At 41.6% G+C, this 16,955-nt stretch overlaps 1 protein-coding gene across 6 annotated transcripts in view; it reads left to right on the top strand.

The window, feature by feature from the left end:
- Positions 1-16,955, top strand: part of KTN1 (kinectin 1) — a 114,970-nt gene that overhangs the window by 35,641 nt on the left and 62,374 nt on the right. For all 6 annotated transcript variants that reach the window (XM_084632459.1, XM_084632463.1, XM_084632460.1 and 3 more), the window contains exons 2-4: positions 9,954-10,522; positions 12,270-12,407; positions 14,839-15,015. In XM_084632459.1, coding sequence (XP_084488585.1) covers positions 10,000-10,522; positions 12,270-12,407; positions 14,839-15,015 — 838 coding nt within the window. In that variant the 5' untranslated portion in view covers positions 9,954-9,999. The remainder of the gene's footprint in view (positions 1-9,953; positions 10,523-12,269; positions 12,408-14,838; positions 15,016-16,955) is intronic.

The following is a 16,955-nucleotide window of genomic DNA, read 5'->3' as shown; positions in this document are numbered from 1 at the left end:
ACAGCAGGATTTGTTGTGTTTGGCTGTTGCTGTGCATTGCAGAGTGCCACAACCACTTCCAAAGTGGCTCTGTCTTACTGAGGGCTATACCTTGTCGTGTCTGTTTTGATTAATAAAACTGCCGTGTGCAAACCCTATTAGGAAAAAGGATTACTTTTTTGAAAAGTATCCTTTATGCTGCTATTAAAAAGAATAGAAGTGAACAGGTTAAATAGTTCAGTTTTTATCCACTTTCCTTATTTCTTCTAGTTTTCCCTGTGTCTCTTGATGAAGGTAGTTTCTCTATCCTACCTCCCCTGCTTCTTGACAGTTTCTCCCCCACCCCCAGGGCATTTGGTTTCCCTCTTGCTTGGGAGGTTTGCCAATTGGACAGGAAAGAATGAATGGGAGTTGGAATGAGATTGTTCTAATTGTAAGCTAGTCACAGGGGTTCTCACGATAAATTTTTTGGTGGCCTCAGAGTGGCCACCAACTCTTGCTGGTGGCCGCTCTGACAAATTTTCTTAAAATACTTAATTAACTTTAGGAAAAACAAATAAATCTGCACATATACATGCTCAAATCATTGTAATTCATTTCTGAAGGGTTTTTGCACACTCAATAATAAAAATAATGTACAGTTGTATTTTGGTGTCCCTGGCCCCTGCTCCTTCCTCAGCTGCCCCCATTCCCCAACTCAGTTGCTTCCCCCCTCCCATTGCCCCGAGCTCCCTTCTGCAGCTTTGCACCCCGGGCTGAACCCTCTCTTTGCCTCTTGACCACAGCACCCAGTAAGGCTGGCTTCGCTGAAGTCCAGAGCGGGAGCTGGGAGGGGGAGAGGGGCTGAAGTTTGGAGCTCCGACATGCCAAGGGGCTGAAGCCCAGAGCCCACTGCCAGAGCCCTACGGCTGAAGCCGGGCAGGGGGGCTGAAGCCCGCCCCCGAAGCCTCGCAGCTGAAGGTTGTGGGGTGGGATGGTGGGGGTGGGGGTCACTTAAGCCCTCCCTCGGAGCCCCTAGGTGCTGCAGGGAGGAGCTGCTGCTTTGCCCTCTCCCCCATCTCTGCTCAGGAGGCTGTCATGGCTTCAGGAAAGACCCCTGATGGCCTCATCTGAGAAACGCTAAACTAGACCAAAGATATAAGTATGACTTCATGCAAGGCAGAATGCTTCCCATTTGTGCTGAAATGAATGTACTCTTAGACTCTGTATCAAAAAGCCTTTATAAATACCATTGTTCTCATGCTGAAGGTAGTCAGCTTATCATTCTGTTTATACTGGAACTACAATACCGTAGCTCTGGAAGTTTGCAACCCCCTGCATAAGCAAGACTCTAATGAGAAGTGAAATTACACTGTAACTATCAGATCAGTTTTTCTCACCAGGCTTATCTGTGAGAGGCTGACTCCTTTACAGTGAATGGTACTCCTTTGACATGTCCACGGTAGAAACATCCACTTCAAATCCACTTCAAATCTTAAAGCTTTAATTTTTTTTTTTTTTTTTTTGAAACTTTCTTCTGTATAAGAAAAGGAGGACTTCTGGCACCTTACAGACTAACAAATTTATTTGAGCATAAGCTTTCATGAGCTACAGCTTTGACTTTGTAGTGAGTAACAAGAGTAGAAGAGGAGCAGAGACTGATTCTACTGGGATCTACAACTTCTAGTTCTGTAGAATATTCTTTGGATCCAGTATAAAACACCTTTTACTATAAAGAGGTTGCAGATGCATCTTCTGGTGCACCTGAGATAAGGGGCTGCTTTCATCAGATGAGTCTGTCATTCTGAAGAAAATAATAATTAGGGCTGTCAAGTGATTAAAAAAATGAATTGTGATTAAACAATAATAGAATATCATTTATTTAAATATTTTTGGATGTTTTCTACACTTTCAAATATATTTCAATTATAACAAAATACAAAGTGTACAGTGCTCACTTTATATTTTTATTACAAATATTTGCGCTGTGAAAAACAAAAGAAATAGTATTTTTCAATTCACTGTAGTGCAATCTCTTTATCATGAAAGTTGAACTTAAAAATGCAGGATATTATGTACAAAAAAGTAACTGCATTCAAAAATAAAACAATGTAAAACTTTAGCACCTACAAGTCTGCTCAGTCCTATTTCTTCAGACAATCGCTCAGACCGATAAGTTTGTTTACATTTTTAGGAGATAATGCTGCCCACTTCTTGTTCACAATGTCACTAAAAGTGAGAACAGGTGTTCTCATGGCACTGTTGTAGTCGGTGTCGCAAGATATTTACATGCCAGATGTGCTAAAGATTCATATGTCCCTTCATGCTTCAACCACCATTCCAGGGGACATGCGTCCATACTGATGACAGGTTCTGCTCAATAACAATCCAAAGCAATGCGGACCGACACATGTTCATTTTCATCATCTGAGACAGATGCCACCAGCAGAAGGTTGATTTTCTCTTTTGGTGGTTCGGGTTCTGTAATTTCCACATCTGTGTGGTGCTCTTTTAAGACATCTGAAAGCATGCTCCACACCTCGTCTCTCTCAGATTTTGGAAGGTACTTCAGATTCTTAAACCTTGGGTCAAGTGCTGTAGCTATCTTTAGAAATCTCACATTGGTACCTTCTTTGCATTTTGTCAAATCTGCAGTGAAAGTGTTCTTAAAATGAACAACGTGCTGCTGAGTCATCATCCGAGACTACTGTAACATGAAATATAAGGCAGAATGTGGATAAAATAGAGCCGGAGACATACAGTTCTGTCCCAAGGAGTTCAGTCACAAATTTAATTAACACATTAGTTTTTAACGAGAATCATCAGCATGGAAGCATATCCTCTGGAATGGTGGCCGAAGCATAAAAGGGCGTACGAATGTTTAATGTATATGTGGCATGTAAATACCTTGCAATGCCAGTTACAAAAGTCCCATTTGAATGTCTGTTCTCGCTTTCTGGTGACATTGTAAATAAGACATGGACAGCATTATCTCCTGTAAATGTAAACAAACTTGTTTGTCTTAGTGATTGACTGAATGAGAAGTAGGACTGAGTGGACTTGTAGGCTCTAAAGTTTTGCGTTTTGTTTTTGAGTGCAGTTATGCAACAAAAGAATGTACATTTGTAAGTTGCACTTGCACGATAAAGAGATTTCACTACAGTACTTGTATGAGGTGAATTGAAAAATACGGTTTCTTTTGTTTATCATTTTTACAGTGCAAATATTTGTAATAAAAAATATAAAGCGAGCAGTGTACAGTTTGTATTCTGTGTTGTAATTGAAATCAATATATTTGAAAATGTAGAAAAAAATCCAGAAATATTTAATAAATTTTAATTGGTATTCTATTGTCTATCCCTTCCTTAGGTCCCGGGGGCTTTAGTGTCAGTCTCTGTACACAATTTTCTTTAGGGACACTGGTTTTCCTTCAGCCTCACCCAAAATTCCTATCTAAAAGTGGTTTCTCATTTTTCACATTATTCAAGCAATATATTTGATGACTTTCTTTCCAAAGCCTCATTTGAGTAAAGGGGAAGAAAAGCTCAACACTCTAGATGTTAGAAGAGGTTTGGCTTATTATCTGGATCAGACTAGGCCTTTCAGATCTTCATTTGAGCGCTTCGTTGCAGGTTCAGACAATAAAGGGTCAACCAGAGGATCTCTTCCTGGATTTCTAATTGTTGTCCTTTGTGCTACTGATTGTCTGATATTGCACTGCCAAGAGGTGGCTCAGGCTACTTCCACAGCCTTCCTGCCTCGTGTACCCATACAGGGCATTTGTAGGGCAGCAACCTGGTCATCAGTCCGTACGTTTGCCCCTCACTATACCATTTCTTATCAATCTAGAGCTGTTGCCAGATTTGGACGAGTGGTCCTACAGTCTCTGTTCAGGTAGATTCCAAGCCCACCTCCAGTTTGAAATGTTTGAGAGTCACCTACAGTGGAATAAACATGTGCAGTCACTCAAATGAAAAATGTTTACCTACCTTTCCATAACTGTTGTTCTTGGAGCTGTGTTGCACGTGTCTTTTCCATGACTCGCCCTCCTTCCCCTCTCTACCAGAATCTTTCCAGTAGGAAGGAACCCAGAGGAGTCGGGGGCAGCTTGGCCCTTTATATCTGGGGTGCAGTGGTGGGAGGCACCAGAGAGTGCTCATGCTACCCCAACAGGTACTGCTGAGGGACACCTCTCCGACAGCTGTGTATGAGGTGCACACTCGCCTACAGTGGTATGGGTATGTACAACATGTCTTGAAGAACAACAGTTACGGAAAAGTAGGTAACTGTGTTTTTAAAACACTTGGAGGTTTATGCAACTGAAACTGAATTTCCAAGCTGTTTTGCTGTAATCGCTCATGACATTTTAATTTGATTCATTGGGATTCTGAAAATATAGTCTACTGTACAAGCAGAATAAAGCTTTGGGAGAACAAACTTATCAGAAGGAGTTTCACTGCAAAGACCAGAAAATGTCTGCTAACTCAGATAAGAGCTAGTTTTATCAGATACATATTCCTCATTACAAAACTGCCATAATGACATATTGACGGCTCCTCTGGAAATTTGAAGCTTTTATATACATGTATCCTCTACTGACCCATTGTTCTGTTTAAAAATGAGTCTATTCTTGTGTTTACTCAGGAGCTCTAGTATTCAGCTGTGGTGGCTCACATCTTCCCTAGTGGAGAGCCACAAAATCATTGCTAGGCCATTACATTATGACACTACACCAGTTTGGCTCAGTTTCATTTCATATTGATGCAACATCACATCAAGATCTTGGAGTGTGGTTTTTGTGGCTCTCTGCAACTCCTTTCAATGCCGTCTTGTCCACTGTTCCAACATCTTTTCTGACTACTCAGAGGGATCTTTGCAGTGTTCATTTCCTTAGTGCATTTAGGTCCACTCCACCTGACTGTCTTGTGTTGAATATGGAGAGGTATGTGGGGCAAGGGCTGCAATGAATGACAGTCAGTTCATGTTGCTTGAGTGCAGACAGTGTAGTGAGTTTGAGAGTCCCGAAGGAGTTGTATATTGGTGATGGAGAAGACTGGTATGGTTCTGAAGGAGCGTTCTTAGTAGTTGGATATTTTGAACTGTATAATTACTGTAATAATGTACTGTAATCAATTTAATTACACTTGTGAAAAATCTGCATAATTACACATTTATTTCAGGGATTAGGCTCTTGTGTAAATGTTCAATATTGACTCTGGCTGAGGAAAACATCAAATTCATTTTTTCAAGAGAACTAATTTGGCTCACTCACTAACACAAGAAGCTGGTTGTATAGCGTAACTATAGCTACATTGTAGTTAAAACTGAAGCTAGCTTTCTGTTATAAGCCCAACTTTCAAACCCCCCCACTTTTTTCCGAAAAGAGACAAACCTTCCTGAAATTCCCCACGCTGCATCTCATGCGAGGCTTGACTTTGTCTGGGAAGCTAGATTAAAAATTAGAGCGTTTTAATTTATGGTGTCTTGAAAAATTGTCCTAACTTTCATGATTTACTTATTTATTTTGATATGGTGATACCCTAATTATTGGGTGAACTCTTTTTATAATATATGTAACTCGCCTCGCGTTATGGGTGAGGCCTTGTGTGTGGTGACGTAGCAGCAAGAGAGGTGGTCTTTCAGATAAGGTAGGTCCTAGCCCCCATAGGGCTTTATAGATAAGTCAGCAAGTAAATTCTAGGTGGTTAGGGCTGCCAACTTCCTAATTGCACAAAAACAAACACCCCTGCCCTGCCCCTTCTCTGTGGCCCCACCCCTGCTCGCTCCATCCCCACTCCCTCCGTTGCTTGCTCTTCCCCACCCTCATTCAGTTTCACCAGGCTGGGGCAGGGGGTTGGTGTGTAGGAGGAGGATGCGGGCTCTGGGCTGGGTCAGGGAGTTGAGGTACGGAGGGTGGGGTCTGGTCTCTGGGCTGGGGCTGGGAATGAGGAGTTTGGGGTTGTCAAGGTTCCTTCCTCACTCTGAACTCTAGGGTACAGATGTGGGGACCTGCATGAAAACCTCCTAAGCTTACTTTTACCAGCTTAGGTTAAAATTTCCCCAAGGTACAAACTATTTTACCCTTTGCCCTTGGACTTCCACTGCCACCACCAAATGTTTATCTGGGTTTATTTATTAGGAAAGCGTTGTTTGGAAATGTCTTTCCCCCCAAAATCCTCCCAACACTTGCACCCCACTTCCTCAGGAAGGTTTGGTAAAAATCCTCACCAATTTGCATAGGTGACCACAGACCCAAACCCTTGGATCTTAAGAAGAATGAAAAAGCATTCAGTTTCTGAAAAGAAGGATTTTAATAGAAGTAAAAAGTAAAAAAGAATCGCCTCTGTAAAATCAGGATGGTAAATACCTTACAAGGTAATTAGATTCAAAACATAGAGAATCCCTCTAGGCAAAACCTTAAGTTACAAAAAGACACACAGACAGGAATATTCATTCTATTCAGCACAGCTTAATTTCTCAGCCATTTAAAGAAATCATAATCTAACACACATCTAGCTAGATTACTTACTAAATTCCAAGACTCCATTCCTGTTCTGTCCCCGGCAAAAGCATCACCCAGACAGACACAGACCCTTTGTTTCTCTCCCTCCTCCCAGCTTTTGAAAGTATCTTGTCTCCTCATTGGTCATTTTGGTCAGGTGCCAGCGAGGTTATCCTAGCTTCTTAACCCTTTACAGGTGAAAGGATTTTTCCTCTGGCCAGGAGGGATTTTAAAGGTATTTACCCTTCCCTTTATATTTATGACAGGGGTGTGCAGGAGGGGGCTCAGGGCTGGGGCATGGTGTTGGGGGGTGTGGGCTCTGGGAGGGAGTTAGGGTGCAGGAGGGGATTCCAGGCTGGGGCAGGGGTTTGGGATGTGGAAGGGGGTTTGGTGTGCGTGGTCCTGGCGGTGCTTACCGCGGTTCCCGGGAATCAGCCCGCCAGGTCCCGGCAGTGCAGCCCCTAGGTGCATGGGTGGCCAGGGAGGTGCCATGTGCTGCTCTTGTGGCCGCAGGTGCTGCCCCCTCAGCTCCCATTGGTTGCGGTTCCCAGCCAGTGGGAGCTGCAGAGCTGGCACCAGGGGTAAGGGCAGCGCGTGGAGCCTCCCTGACCACCCTTGTGCCTAGGGGCTGCAAGGACCTGGCAGCTGCTTCCAGGAGCCGCATGGAGCTAGGACAGGCAGGGTGCTTGCCTTAGCCCCGGACCCCCACTGTGCCACAGACTGGACTTGTAACGGCTGCCGCCCGGAGCTCCCAGGGTCCCTTTTCGACTGGGTGTTCCGGTTTAAAACCCGACGCCTGGCAACCCTCTAGGTCGTAGTGAATAGGGAGCCAGTGTAGATCCAGAAGCACTGGGGTCACATGCTCCTGGGAGGAGGTACAGTGTAACAAAGGTGCTGCCAAATTCTGCACCAGCTTCATTGCTCAGCCTCTTAAAATCATCAGAATGGCTCTGCCTACAAACTCAGGTTATTTTCTATTGCCTTTGCTGACAAGAAATTCTTATTTCTTTGGAAGGAACGTTTAGAAAAATTATCAGCTTGTATCCCAGACCAAGTGCAGCAGGGAAAGGATTAATGGGCTTCTTAAAGAGGGATTATAAGTGAATCCCTGTACTGAGACTGTGGTGGAAAAATGCTCCATACAATTTGCCTTAAAGTGTCCAGATGTAGAAGTGGTCCTTTGCTTTCCTCTCCTTTTAATCTATGGCTGTAGCCAGCACAGAATTCTTACCCAGCAGTGGGTGCGTGTGTGTGTGAGAGAGAATATGACCTGTTACTGACTCCACATAAAAAGAAAAGGAAATTTTCCTGTTAACTTGTTAGGGTTTTTGCATATATTTTAACAAACTTTAGGGGGCACCATTTATGGGTGAATGGGGTGGCTAGAGAGGTGATAATATATATTATTATATTGCTGTAGAAACAGGCTGGATTCCTTGACTGTTCATCTCTACATATTCTGATAATCAGGTGTAGGTTTTGTTGTAAAGGGCGTGATAGCGCGTTAGCTGGACTCCATTAAAGCGCACACTTCCAACCTTAATTATTTTTAAACGATGTTCAAAGTTAATGAATTTGTAGTTGCATATTTTCAGGTGGAATTCTAGCTTCATTTTTTTGAATGATTATAACTTTGATTTTTATAGGTGGATTCTTTTCTTTGGGCTTGTCTACTCGGGGATGCTAATGAAGGTTAATCCAAACTAACTAAAGTTGTGAATTAAAAGTGGATTAGTTAAATTGCATTAAACCCTCGTGTGGACATTCTCATTCAAAAACAAAGTGGCCTTGATTCAATTTAGTTTAATTGGCCTGTGTACACCTGGTCAATAAAAGTTACCTAGGGCGCTTTAATGTAATACTGTTTCAAACACACTATGTTAAAATGCACCGGCAGGGTCTACACAGACCAATTAATGTGAAGCACGCTAGTTTGCTTTGGCAATCACATTCACAGAGAGTGAATTATCCCACGCTGTAGACAAGCCCTTGGCAACTAATAGTCTAAAGCAGGTTGAAGTCAGGAAAATAAAATTTGTACAGAAGTCCAACTCTGTTCAACTTTCTAACGAAGTACATCCATAGTGTCCAATCTAAAAATAAAATTAGATTGTCCAGTCTGGGCCTAAAATTAGATTTATGGCTTTATTTTGATGTGTGGATGCTTGCATGTAGGTTCCCTTGCATTTCTGCTTTGCTTATGTACTCCAGTGTCCATGTGCATGTATGGTAATGCAATGAACTCCTGTAGAATTCTCTTGCCTTCTTTTACGCTTGAACTCAGAAGATCAATGTTGTTACATGTTTCACAGTTTATGGCAATTGCATCTGTTTCCCCTCAGTGCTTCAGCAAGGGCACCCACTCTTAAGCCTCCTGCTTCCCTGGCCGTCACCTCTGTTGGGTGGAGACATGCAACTCTTTCTCTTCTGATGGGGATGTTTCCAGGCTGAACAGTTTCATGTCTTCACTGTGTTATTCCCAGTTATTCCCAGCAGATACAGTCTGCCCAAGCACACCTGGTTGCTTTTTATTCAGAGACGGTTAACAGTGTGACTGCCTACAATTATAGATACCACACAGTTCTTCTTATGCAAGCCCATTTTATGAAAGTAAAAGCACTACAGAGAAAACATGAAAAGCAGTAAGAAAACCTACACACATGCTAATAAGCTCACTAGGGTTCCCTCAGTCCTAACCCAGGCTGTAGTAGGAGCAGTGCTTCCAAACCCCACCATGTGGGATTCCTTGTTATTTCAAGTTCATCACATCTTCAGCTCAGAACACACACAGTTTTTGGGGCCTCAGGAGTCCTTCTAACCCTTTCCTAAGGATTGGGGCCATCAGATGGCCCCGAGCCTGTTTAAAACCAGGATATTTACCCAACAAATCCTTTTTGTCTGGGGAAAGATTCAGGACATTCTTCAAGGTAGGCCAAGATTTAGGCCTTTGTTTCTCTCTCCTTCCTCTTACCTTCAGCTCTCTTCTAAGGTCATATCCTATATCTGGCTATATAATAGGCAGAAGTTTGATTTCTTGGCTAAATTAAAACTTCATAAACATGGTTTAACTTTTTGCAAAAGGTTTGGATTGAGAGGTGACACGGTCACCCGTTACCCTGTATTTATTGATTCTTGCTGGACAGCCTTTGATGTGTTTTGTGATCTGTTTTTTGGCCTTTAAAATATATACATTTCTTGAAAATCGGGTGGTGGTGGGGAACCTCCCCGCTGCCAAACGAATGGACCCTAGTGTTCTAAACTGCAAAGCTTTCCTGTACATATTAAGAACCCCTGAGAGGTGATTTGTCCAAGGATAACTGATTCCCGAAACTCTTATTTGTGTAGATTTTCAGGTTTGCACTTAAGAAGTAGCTATTAGTTTTGATGTAGCACTCTTAGAAGTAATTATGTATCAAATATAGTAGTGGTTAAGGAATCTGGGGAAAAAAAACCTGACCTGAAACTAATTCTTGTTCTTCTTTTTTGTCCTTAGATATTATTTTTTCTTCCTTTCTAGGAAGTAGTTAAGAAAAAGCACAATGGAGTTTTATGAGTCTACCTATTTTATCATCCTCATTCCTTCAGTGGTTATTACGGTCATCTTCCTCTTCTTCTGGCTTTTCATGAAAGAAACATTATACGATGAAGTCCTTGCAAAACAGAAAAGGGACCAAAAGTTTCTGCCTTCTAAGATGGATAAAAAGAAAACGGAGAAGAAAAAGAACAAGAGGAAAGATGCTCAGAATGGGAACCTCCATGAGTCGGATTCTGAGAGCACACCTCGGGAGTTTAAACTGTCTGATGCCCTGATTGCAGATGACGAGCACGTACTTCCTGTTCCCTTGGGTCTGACTGAAGCTTCGAGCAGCGTTAGAGAACGGAAGAAGAAGGAGAAGAAACATAAGACTGTGCAAGAGGAGCACGTATCTAAGGAATCAGAAGGAGCCAAGCCTGCAGGCAAGAAAATTGAACCGGTCCCTGTTACGAAACAGCCCACTCCACCCTCTGAAGCAGCAGGATCGAAGAAGAAACCTGGGCAGAAGAAGCCGAAAAATGGAATCGGTATCTCATGTTACATATATTACTTGCATGCCAAAACTGTGTTCTGCTTATTGCAAGGCAATGTAGCATTTAGTTATTTATCAGAACTGTTCTTCTAGTTCTGCATTGGGCAAAAGTTCACTTCTCATTTTTAAGGGTTTTTTGTTTTTTCCATATTTCATCTGGCGGTGATGCCTTCCCTTTTCTCCCCGCCCCCCCATCCCGTATTTATTTACCTCTACCAAAATTGGTGAGGTAATCTCCTAATTATCTCCTAATTCTGTTTTGTTCTATCGTTTGGCTAAATTGGTCTTAAGCTATTAAAGTCTTGATTACCTCAAAGACTGTAGAAAAATGTTTGCTAAACACTCTCTGGCATCCTGCTATCCCAAAATGAGACCCTAGGACATGAGAGAGACAAGATGGGTGAGGTAATATTTTTTTATTGGACCAACTCACCCACCTTGTCTCGCTCGTATTCAGGGATCAACATGGCTACAACATTATTTCAAACCCTAGCACCTAGCAGTTGCTCTGATGAGAGTGGGCATACATAAAGCCCTGAATCCTATGGCAATTAATTTTGCTTTAAGTTACCAGGATCTTTCTATAAGTTGGTTACTGCAAAGTCTGATACCTATGATAAGAACTCTTTCCACTGGGTAACTATCTTGGAACTGTAAGAAGTAGAAAATTTTAAATAAAATGCTCTCTGCAGCTAGAAAAGAAACTGGTACAGCCATTATAGCCAACCTGCGTTACTAGAGTGTAGATCCTTCCTGCAGAAGGCAAGGACGCTGCCTGATCATAGACTGACTTATTGGCTTCTTTTTTATCCATATTATTGAGGTAGCAAAAGCTAGTATGTTAAATGTGTTAACGACAATTGCTTAAACATGAACAATGGTTTAAAAATATTCCAACTCTTAAAAGAATTCAAAAACAATTGGAGGTCTTGGCCTTTTTATATGCGGCTGTATGTAACCTGTTAGACACAGCGAGTGGGGAAAAAAAAATGACATAGTTGGTTTGTGGTTTAGAATAGAAAAGCAGATGTACAAAATCCTATAGTGTGGGTATTCAGATCTTTTCAGAAACTGTCTTTGTGGGCCTGGCTATGAAATGTGGTTTGAAAAGACTGTTTTGAGGGCAACCACAACTAACTTTTATCCTTGGATTACAGAAACTGCCATAACCCTATTGTGTGTTCCAGCTCTGATGGGAAGATCATGTAGAATATTCTCTCCAAAAAGAGAGCTGAATGTCTATTATAAGCAACTTTAAAGGGAATAGTTCCATAACATGGGACATTATTTTCTGCTTCTCACAGTTCCAGTATTTGTTGAGTGGGGAGAGGTGAATTGTTTAAGGGGGTGGCAGGAATATGTTGCTGAAAATGAGAAGTTAACTTCTGTAACAAAAAGACCACCAATTTTGCTTTTGTGCCGCAACGCATCTTGATTGGAATTGTTAAAACTAGAGAATGCCAATTGCCATTTGTTTCAGTCTTTGGTTTCACTGCTCTGTGTTCTGCTTGCATGTATAATTCCCAGCATTGTTGCTGCTGCTAAGTTTGCTACAACCCTGTATTGTCTTTGGGTTTAACTTGGCTTTATTACATATGCACGCAGAACTTTAAATTCTGATTAAAGTGTAGGTGAGAGCATCTTCAGTCTGGAATGACTTCGCTGCTTATTGCAGTTTCACTATTTAAATGTAGTTCTTTGTAAATAGAGAAGTGAATGTCTCTCTCATATCCCTTTTGTAGATGACCAGGATTCAAAGAGTGAGTCATTTATGTCTCCTACCAAAAAACAAGACCCGCTGCTGTTCCAGCATGAGATAAAACAAGAAAGTGGATCAGGAAAGAAGAAAGTTTCTACAAAGAAACAAAAAATTGACACTGGTGAGATAATACTACAGAATATTTCTTAGTTCAAGTATCATTAACTAGGTATTACGTAAATAGGCATACACTTGAGTAGCACAACCAATTTACATCCCCTAAAATTGGTAAAGGAGTAGCTTTTCTAATCAAAAAGTAGGAATTTTAGAGGGCAGAGACCTTTTAATTTCCTTAAAAGAAAAGAGAGAATTATTCGAAATGGGGTATTGTTTTAGGCTTAAACGCTACCTTGCTTTAGGCAAAAGTCATTAGAAAGTCATCAAATTTCAATTACCCCAAGCCTTCTATTCATCCTTTCTGATAATACAATGTCTCAAGGGAACATGGAGTGAAATTGAAAAGAGACATATTTAAAACTTATAAAAGTGACTAATTTTTCTTTTACACAACACACAAGCCAATGGTACTTGTTACAGCCCAATGACACTGAGGCTGAGGTGGTTGGTTAGGATTCAGTAAAGAACTTTGTAGGGTTGGGCACATCCACAGTTATGTTACGGATAATAAACCCTCATGTTTCGGAGAGTAAGCTGATCATGAACTGGTCCAGGCTGTCATCACTCTGCATTTGAATTCCTGTAACATCTTTTCTCTGGCCTTGACAAGTACTTTGTTGCCCTGCTCATATCCATTCCAAAGGCTGCTGCAAGATCATATTCCTAGCCCATGCTTTGACTTTGTCACCCATCTCTTTGGCTCTCCCTTCGCTTTTGCTATCACATCAAACCTAAGCTGCTTGTCTTCATTTTCAAGGCCCTTCATGGCGTATCCTTGCCCTATCCTCTCTCATTTGCTATTGAGATGTCTGTTCCTGCCTCCAATCAGCCCATTATGCCAGCCTCCATCATCCACTTGTTAAATTTTAGAACAAGCAGTTTCCTGCTCCCCCCTCACACTTGGGAGAAGTTCCCTGCAAACATCTGCAAAACCATTCTCCTCCTCCTCCAAAAATTCCATGATGCCTTCAGAAAGCGTGACAATCCTTAGACTGTTGGTGCGCTGAGAGAGACCACTGCCTATCATGCTAACCAATATTTTCTTGTTGTTTCCTGGGACTTCCCTGTCTCTCTTTATCCATCTGCCTCTTGTTCTGTTTGCACAGTGGTTCTTGACTGGGGCTTCTAGTTGCTATGGTAAAACAAATAATTTAATAACAAAAATAGCTGCATCATGAGAGAACTTCCTCAGAGGTATCTTACTGCATAGTTGTCCATAAGGGAATTTCTTGCATGTTCCTCTGATGAATATGGGGCTAGTCACTATCAGACAGGTAGTGATCCTGTATGGCATTTTCTTTCTTCAGTCTGTTTCAGCCAGAGTGCTAACATTTCTTGGACCATAGACCTTGCCCATACATAGGGAAATGTACCAAAAACTCAATTTCCAGCACCAGGTCAGCTGAACTGGCATGAAAACCAGTAACGTAGTCAAGGGTCCAACAGCCAAGCAGTTTTAACCCGTTTGGTTTAGACTCATTTTTCAGCCAGTTTCAGTAAAATGGTGAGGGGGAAATGGCTGTAATGAGCTTGCCTGTAGTATGGTTTCCAGCTGGTTCAGCTAAACTGCTCCTAGATTTAGGTTGGATGTAATGGTAAACTTTCCTGAAGTAGACATGACTATGTACAGGCTGGTGACTTATGATTCAGAGGAAGTATAGGGTGCTCGCCTAGGTGTCAGAGCTGGTTTCTCTTGCCAGCGCTGAGCTGCCAGGTGACCTTGGGCAAATCACTCCACCTCCTTGGGCAGGGACTGTCTCCTGCTGTGGGTTTATACATTGCCTAGCACTGGGGCTCCCAGTATCACTCGGCATGTCTAAGCACTACTGTAGTACAAATAACCTGTGAGCTTGCTGTTGCAAAATGCTAGATTTCGTAGTGAAATCGACTTCAGTCTGCAAATGTGCTAGGCCTGACTGCTGTCCCTAGTGTATTCTGCCTGAGCAGTTTCGTTTGCTTGTGGGAATAACTCGCTGGGTGTATTACATATAAAGTAGATCAATATTTCACAAATATAATAGTCATTTTCCCCCCATCTTAAACTTTATTAACGCTGAACTCTCCATGGTGTTACAGCCATAGGCAGTCAAGCCTCATAAGTTACATGTGGCTATTTCATTAAAGCAAAATGAAAGTTGGAATACGAATGTCAGTTTATCCGCTGGCCAAGTACTAAAAGGCGGTATTGATAAATGTAAATTGAGTTATTAAATCCTTCTTTTAGAGATACTCATTTGATTAGTTAATTGAACAACTGTACTCAGGTTATTAATCTGTGGTGAAAAACAGAAATGAGGATTTATGAAACTCTAGCTGATGAAGTTTTTAAAAGAGGACCAGGTACATTTCACCCACCTCTTTCTACCATGATGTGCTTAAGTTTTGAAGTGAAGGATAACTATTATATGACATTAACATGTTCCATGGAACTGTAGTTACAGCTTTGGTTGATGAGCCTCCTATTCATGCGACTACATACATTCCTTTGATGGATAACTCTGATCTGAACCCTTTGGTGGAAAAGAAAGAAGTGGCTGATATGGCCAAACAAGACATAACCGAGGCGATCCAGAAAAGCAGTGCTAAGAAACTGAAGAATGAAACTGATAAAGGTAATGTAACAAAAAGAGATAATGTAATCAATTTACAGCCTCTGTTGTGTGTGGAAGTTTCATCTCTTCAGCTCAACAGATTCATGCATGTTCAACTCCATCTTCAGAATGTGTCTATACATTGTTAAAAATATTCCAATAGGAAAGCAGACATTGATTTTCTTAATCCTTCAAAAAACCCTGTCTTATTCCCTAGGAATCCCTCGTCTTTGGGGGTTTATTTCTGACTACAGGGAATTGCTTTTACATTTACCCATCCTTTCGATCCTTTTTACAGTTCTGGGTAAGGAGCCCAGTTCCCTTATTGACTTCCTGCTGAGCACTGGGAGCCCTCTGCCCCCAAAAGAAGGTTCAGAGGAGAACTGCAAGTCTCGCTCCGCTTAAATCCATTAAACACTGGCTGACTGTCAGTCCTTTCCTGAAACCCACCACCAAGCTTTTTGAAAGTCCAATCATAGGGCTTGGGGGGGACCCTGGAAACCTGTCTGTTTACATACTCAGCACCCCTGAATTTAAGTACCGTGTACTCTGAGCAAGCCAGTGCTCTATGAGGCATAACACAATAGGGACTGAAAGAGGCTGTCTGACGCTGCAGGGCCCTGAAATGTGATCTTCACATGTTTGAATGGTGGAAGAGGGGGATGTTGGGAATGAGTGAGGGGGTGACCCATTAGTCAAGCCTGTAAAAAGGATCAGTCTCTTGATGTCCTTATAAACATTATCTAATTAATGACTTGGCAGCCTGCTTTATGGCACTTTGATTTCTATATATGGTAACTTAAATATAGAATCGAAGGGATCTTGGCGACTTTCTGGGTATTAAAATGGAACCCCAGCATTGTACTGTTCCTCTGTTTTTCCTTTTCTCCTGTGCTTGTAATCCAGATGGCTGCTCAATACTACAGTGAGGCTAAAAGCTTCTCAGTTGCACCCATCCCTTCTTGTTTACTCCCTTGAATGTAATTCAAATGTAGCTAATTCTTCTGTCAACTGGGATTTGTCCACCTAATTGAGAAACATTCCCTTATTTCAGTTGTAAGCTTCTTGGGCACAGAGGCAAGGTTTTCCTCTATTTGCAGAGCACCAAACACATGTTGCTTTGAGCCAAGTTCTTCTCTTCCTGCGGCATCTTAACCTACTTGACTCCTGCCAGTCAGGGATTTTGGAGTTTCGCTCCATGATAACTGCATTAGTGACGGCCTCAAATCTAGTTACTGCTTGATGCGAAGGCCTGTGGTCAAGGCTAATATGGATTTATCTGCTGAATAGAGCAGATAATTAACTACAATGGCTCAACATCTTTCCCTGGTCTGTGGGTTTCAGGGTTTTGTCATTCATTGGCTTATTCTCTTTCTAGGTAATCTCTTGAGTGCTGGTAAAACTGATTCATTTTGCCACCTGCGCTTCTACCACTTCTGTGTTAGTCAATGGGAGTTGGTTTTGATTGGACCCACGTCAAATCTTAAAAAGAACATTTGGGGTGTGGGTTTGGATCCCTTTCTGTTCTTCTTTGTATCTGCTTTTTCTTTTCATTTGTTCTTTCCAAATTAATTAGTTCTCACAAGTTTCTCCACTGACATTCATTCCAGTGCTAATTGATGTTTGGTAGGTATATTGAATATACCAGAACTTTATGCTAAATTTTACTAAAATTACTATGGGTGCAGTTTATTTTTCTGAACTGTTGCTATCATTCATATACCAAAGATAAGTAAACTGGGTTTGACTCTTCTATTATATCCACATTAAATCAGACTGTTTTCCTGCTGCTAGATGCCTTCGTAATTTTAATATAGGAATGAATCAAAGTTATTTTACACTGAGGCTGTTGTGTTCTTGAAAACTTCCATTTTCTCCAGTTCAGAATCATGCTGCTTGATGAATTCAATATCCTTGCTATTTGCACCTCACTCTTACTCACAAAATAATACTAATTGCCC

The sequence above is a fragment of the Lepidochelys olivacea genome, assembly GCF_965140295.1.
Source record: "Lepidochelys olivacea isolate rLepOli2 genome assembly, chromosome: 6".
In the NCBI taxonomy this organism is placed as follows: Eukaryota; Metazoa; Chordata; order Testudines; family Cheloniidae; genus Lepidochelys; species Lepidochelys olivacea.
Note: the sequence above shows the minus strand (reverse complement) of the source record. Positions and strands in the feature narration are given on the sequence as shown.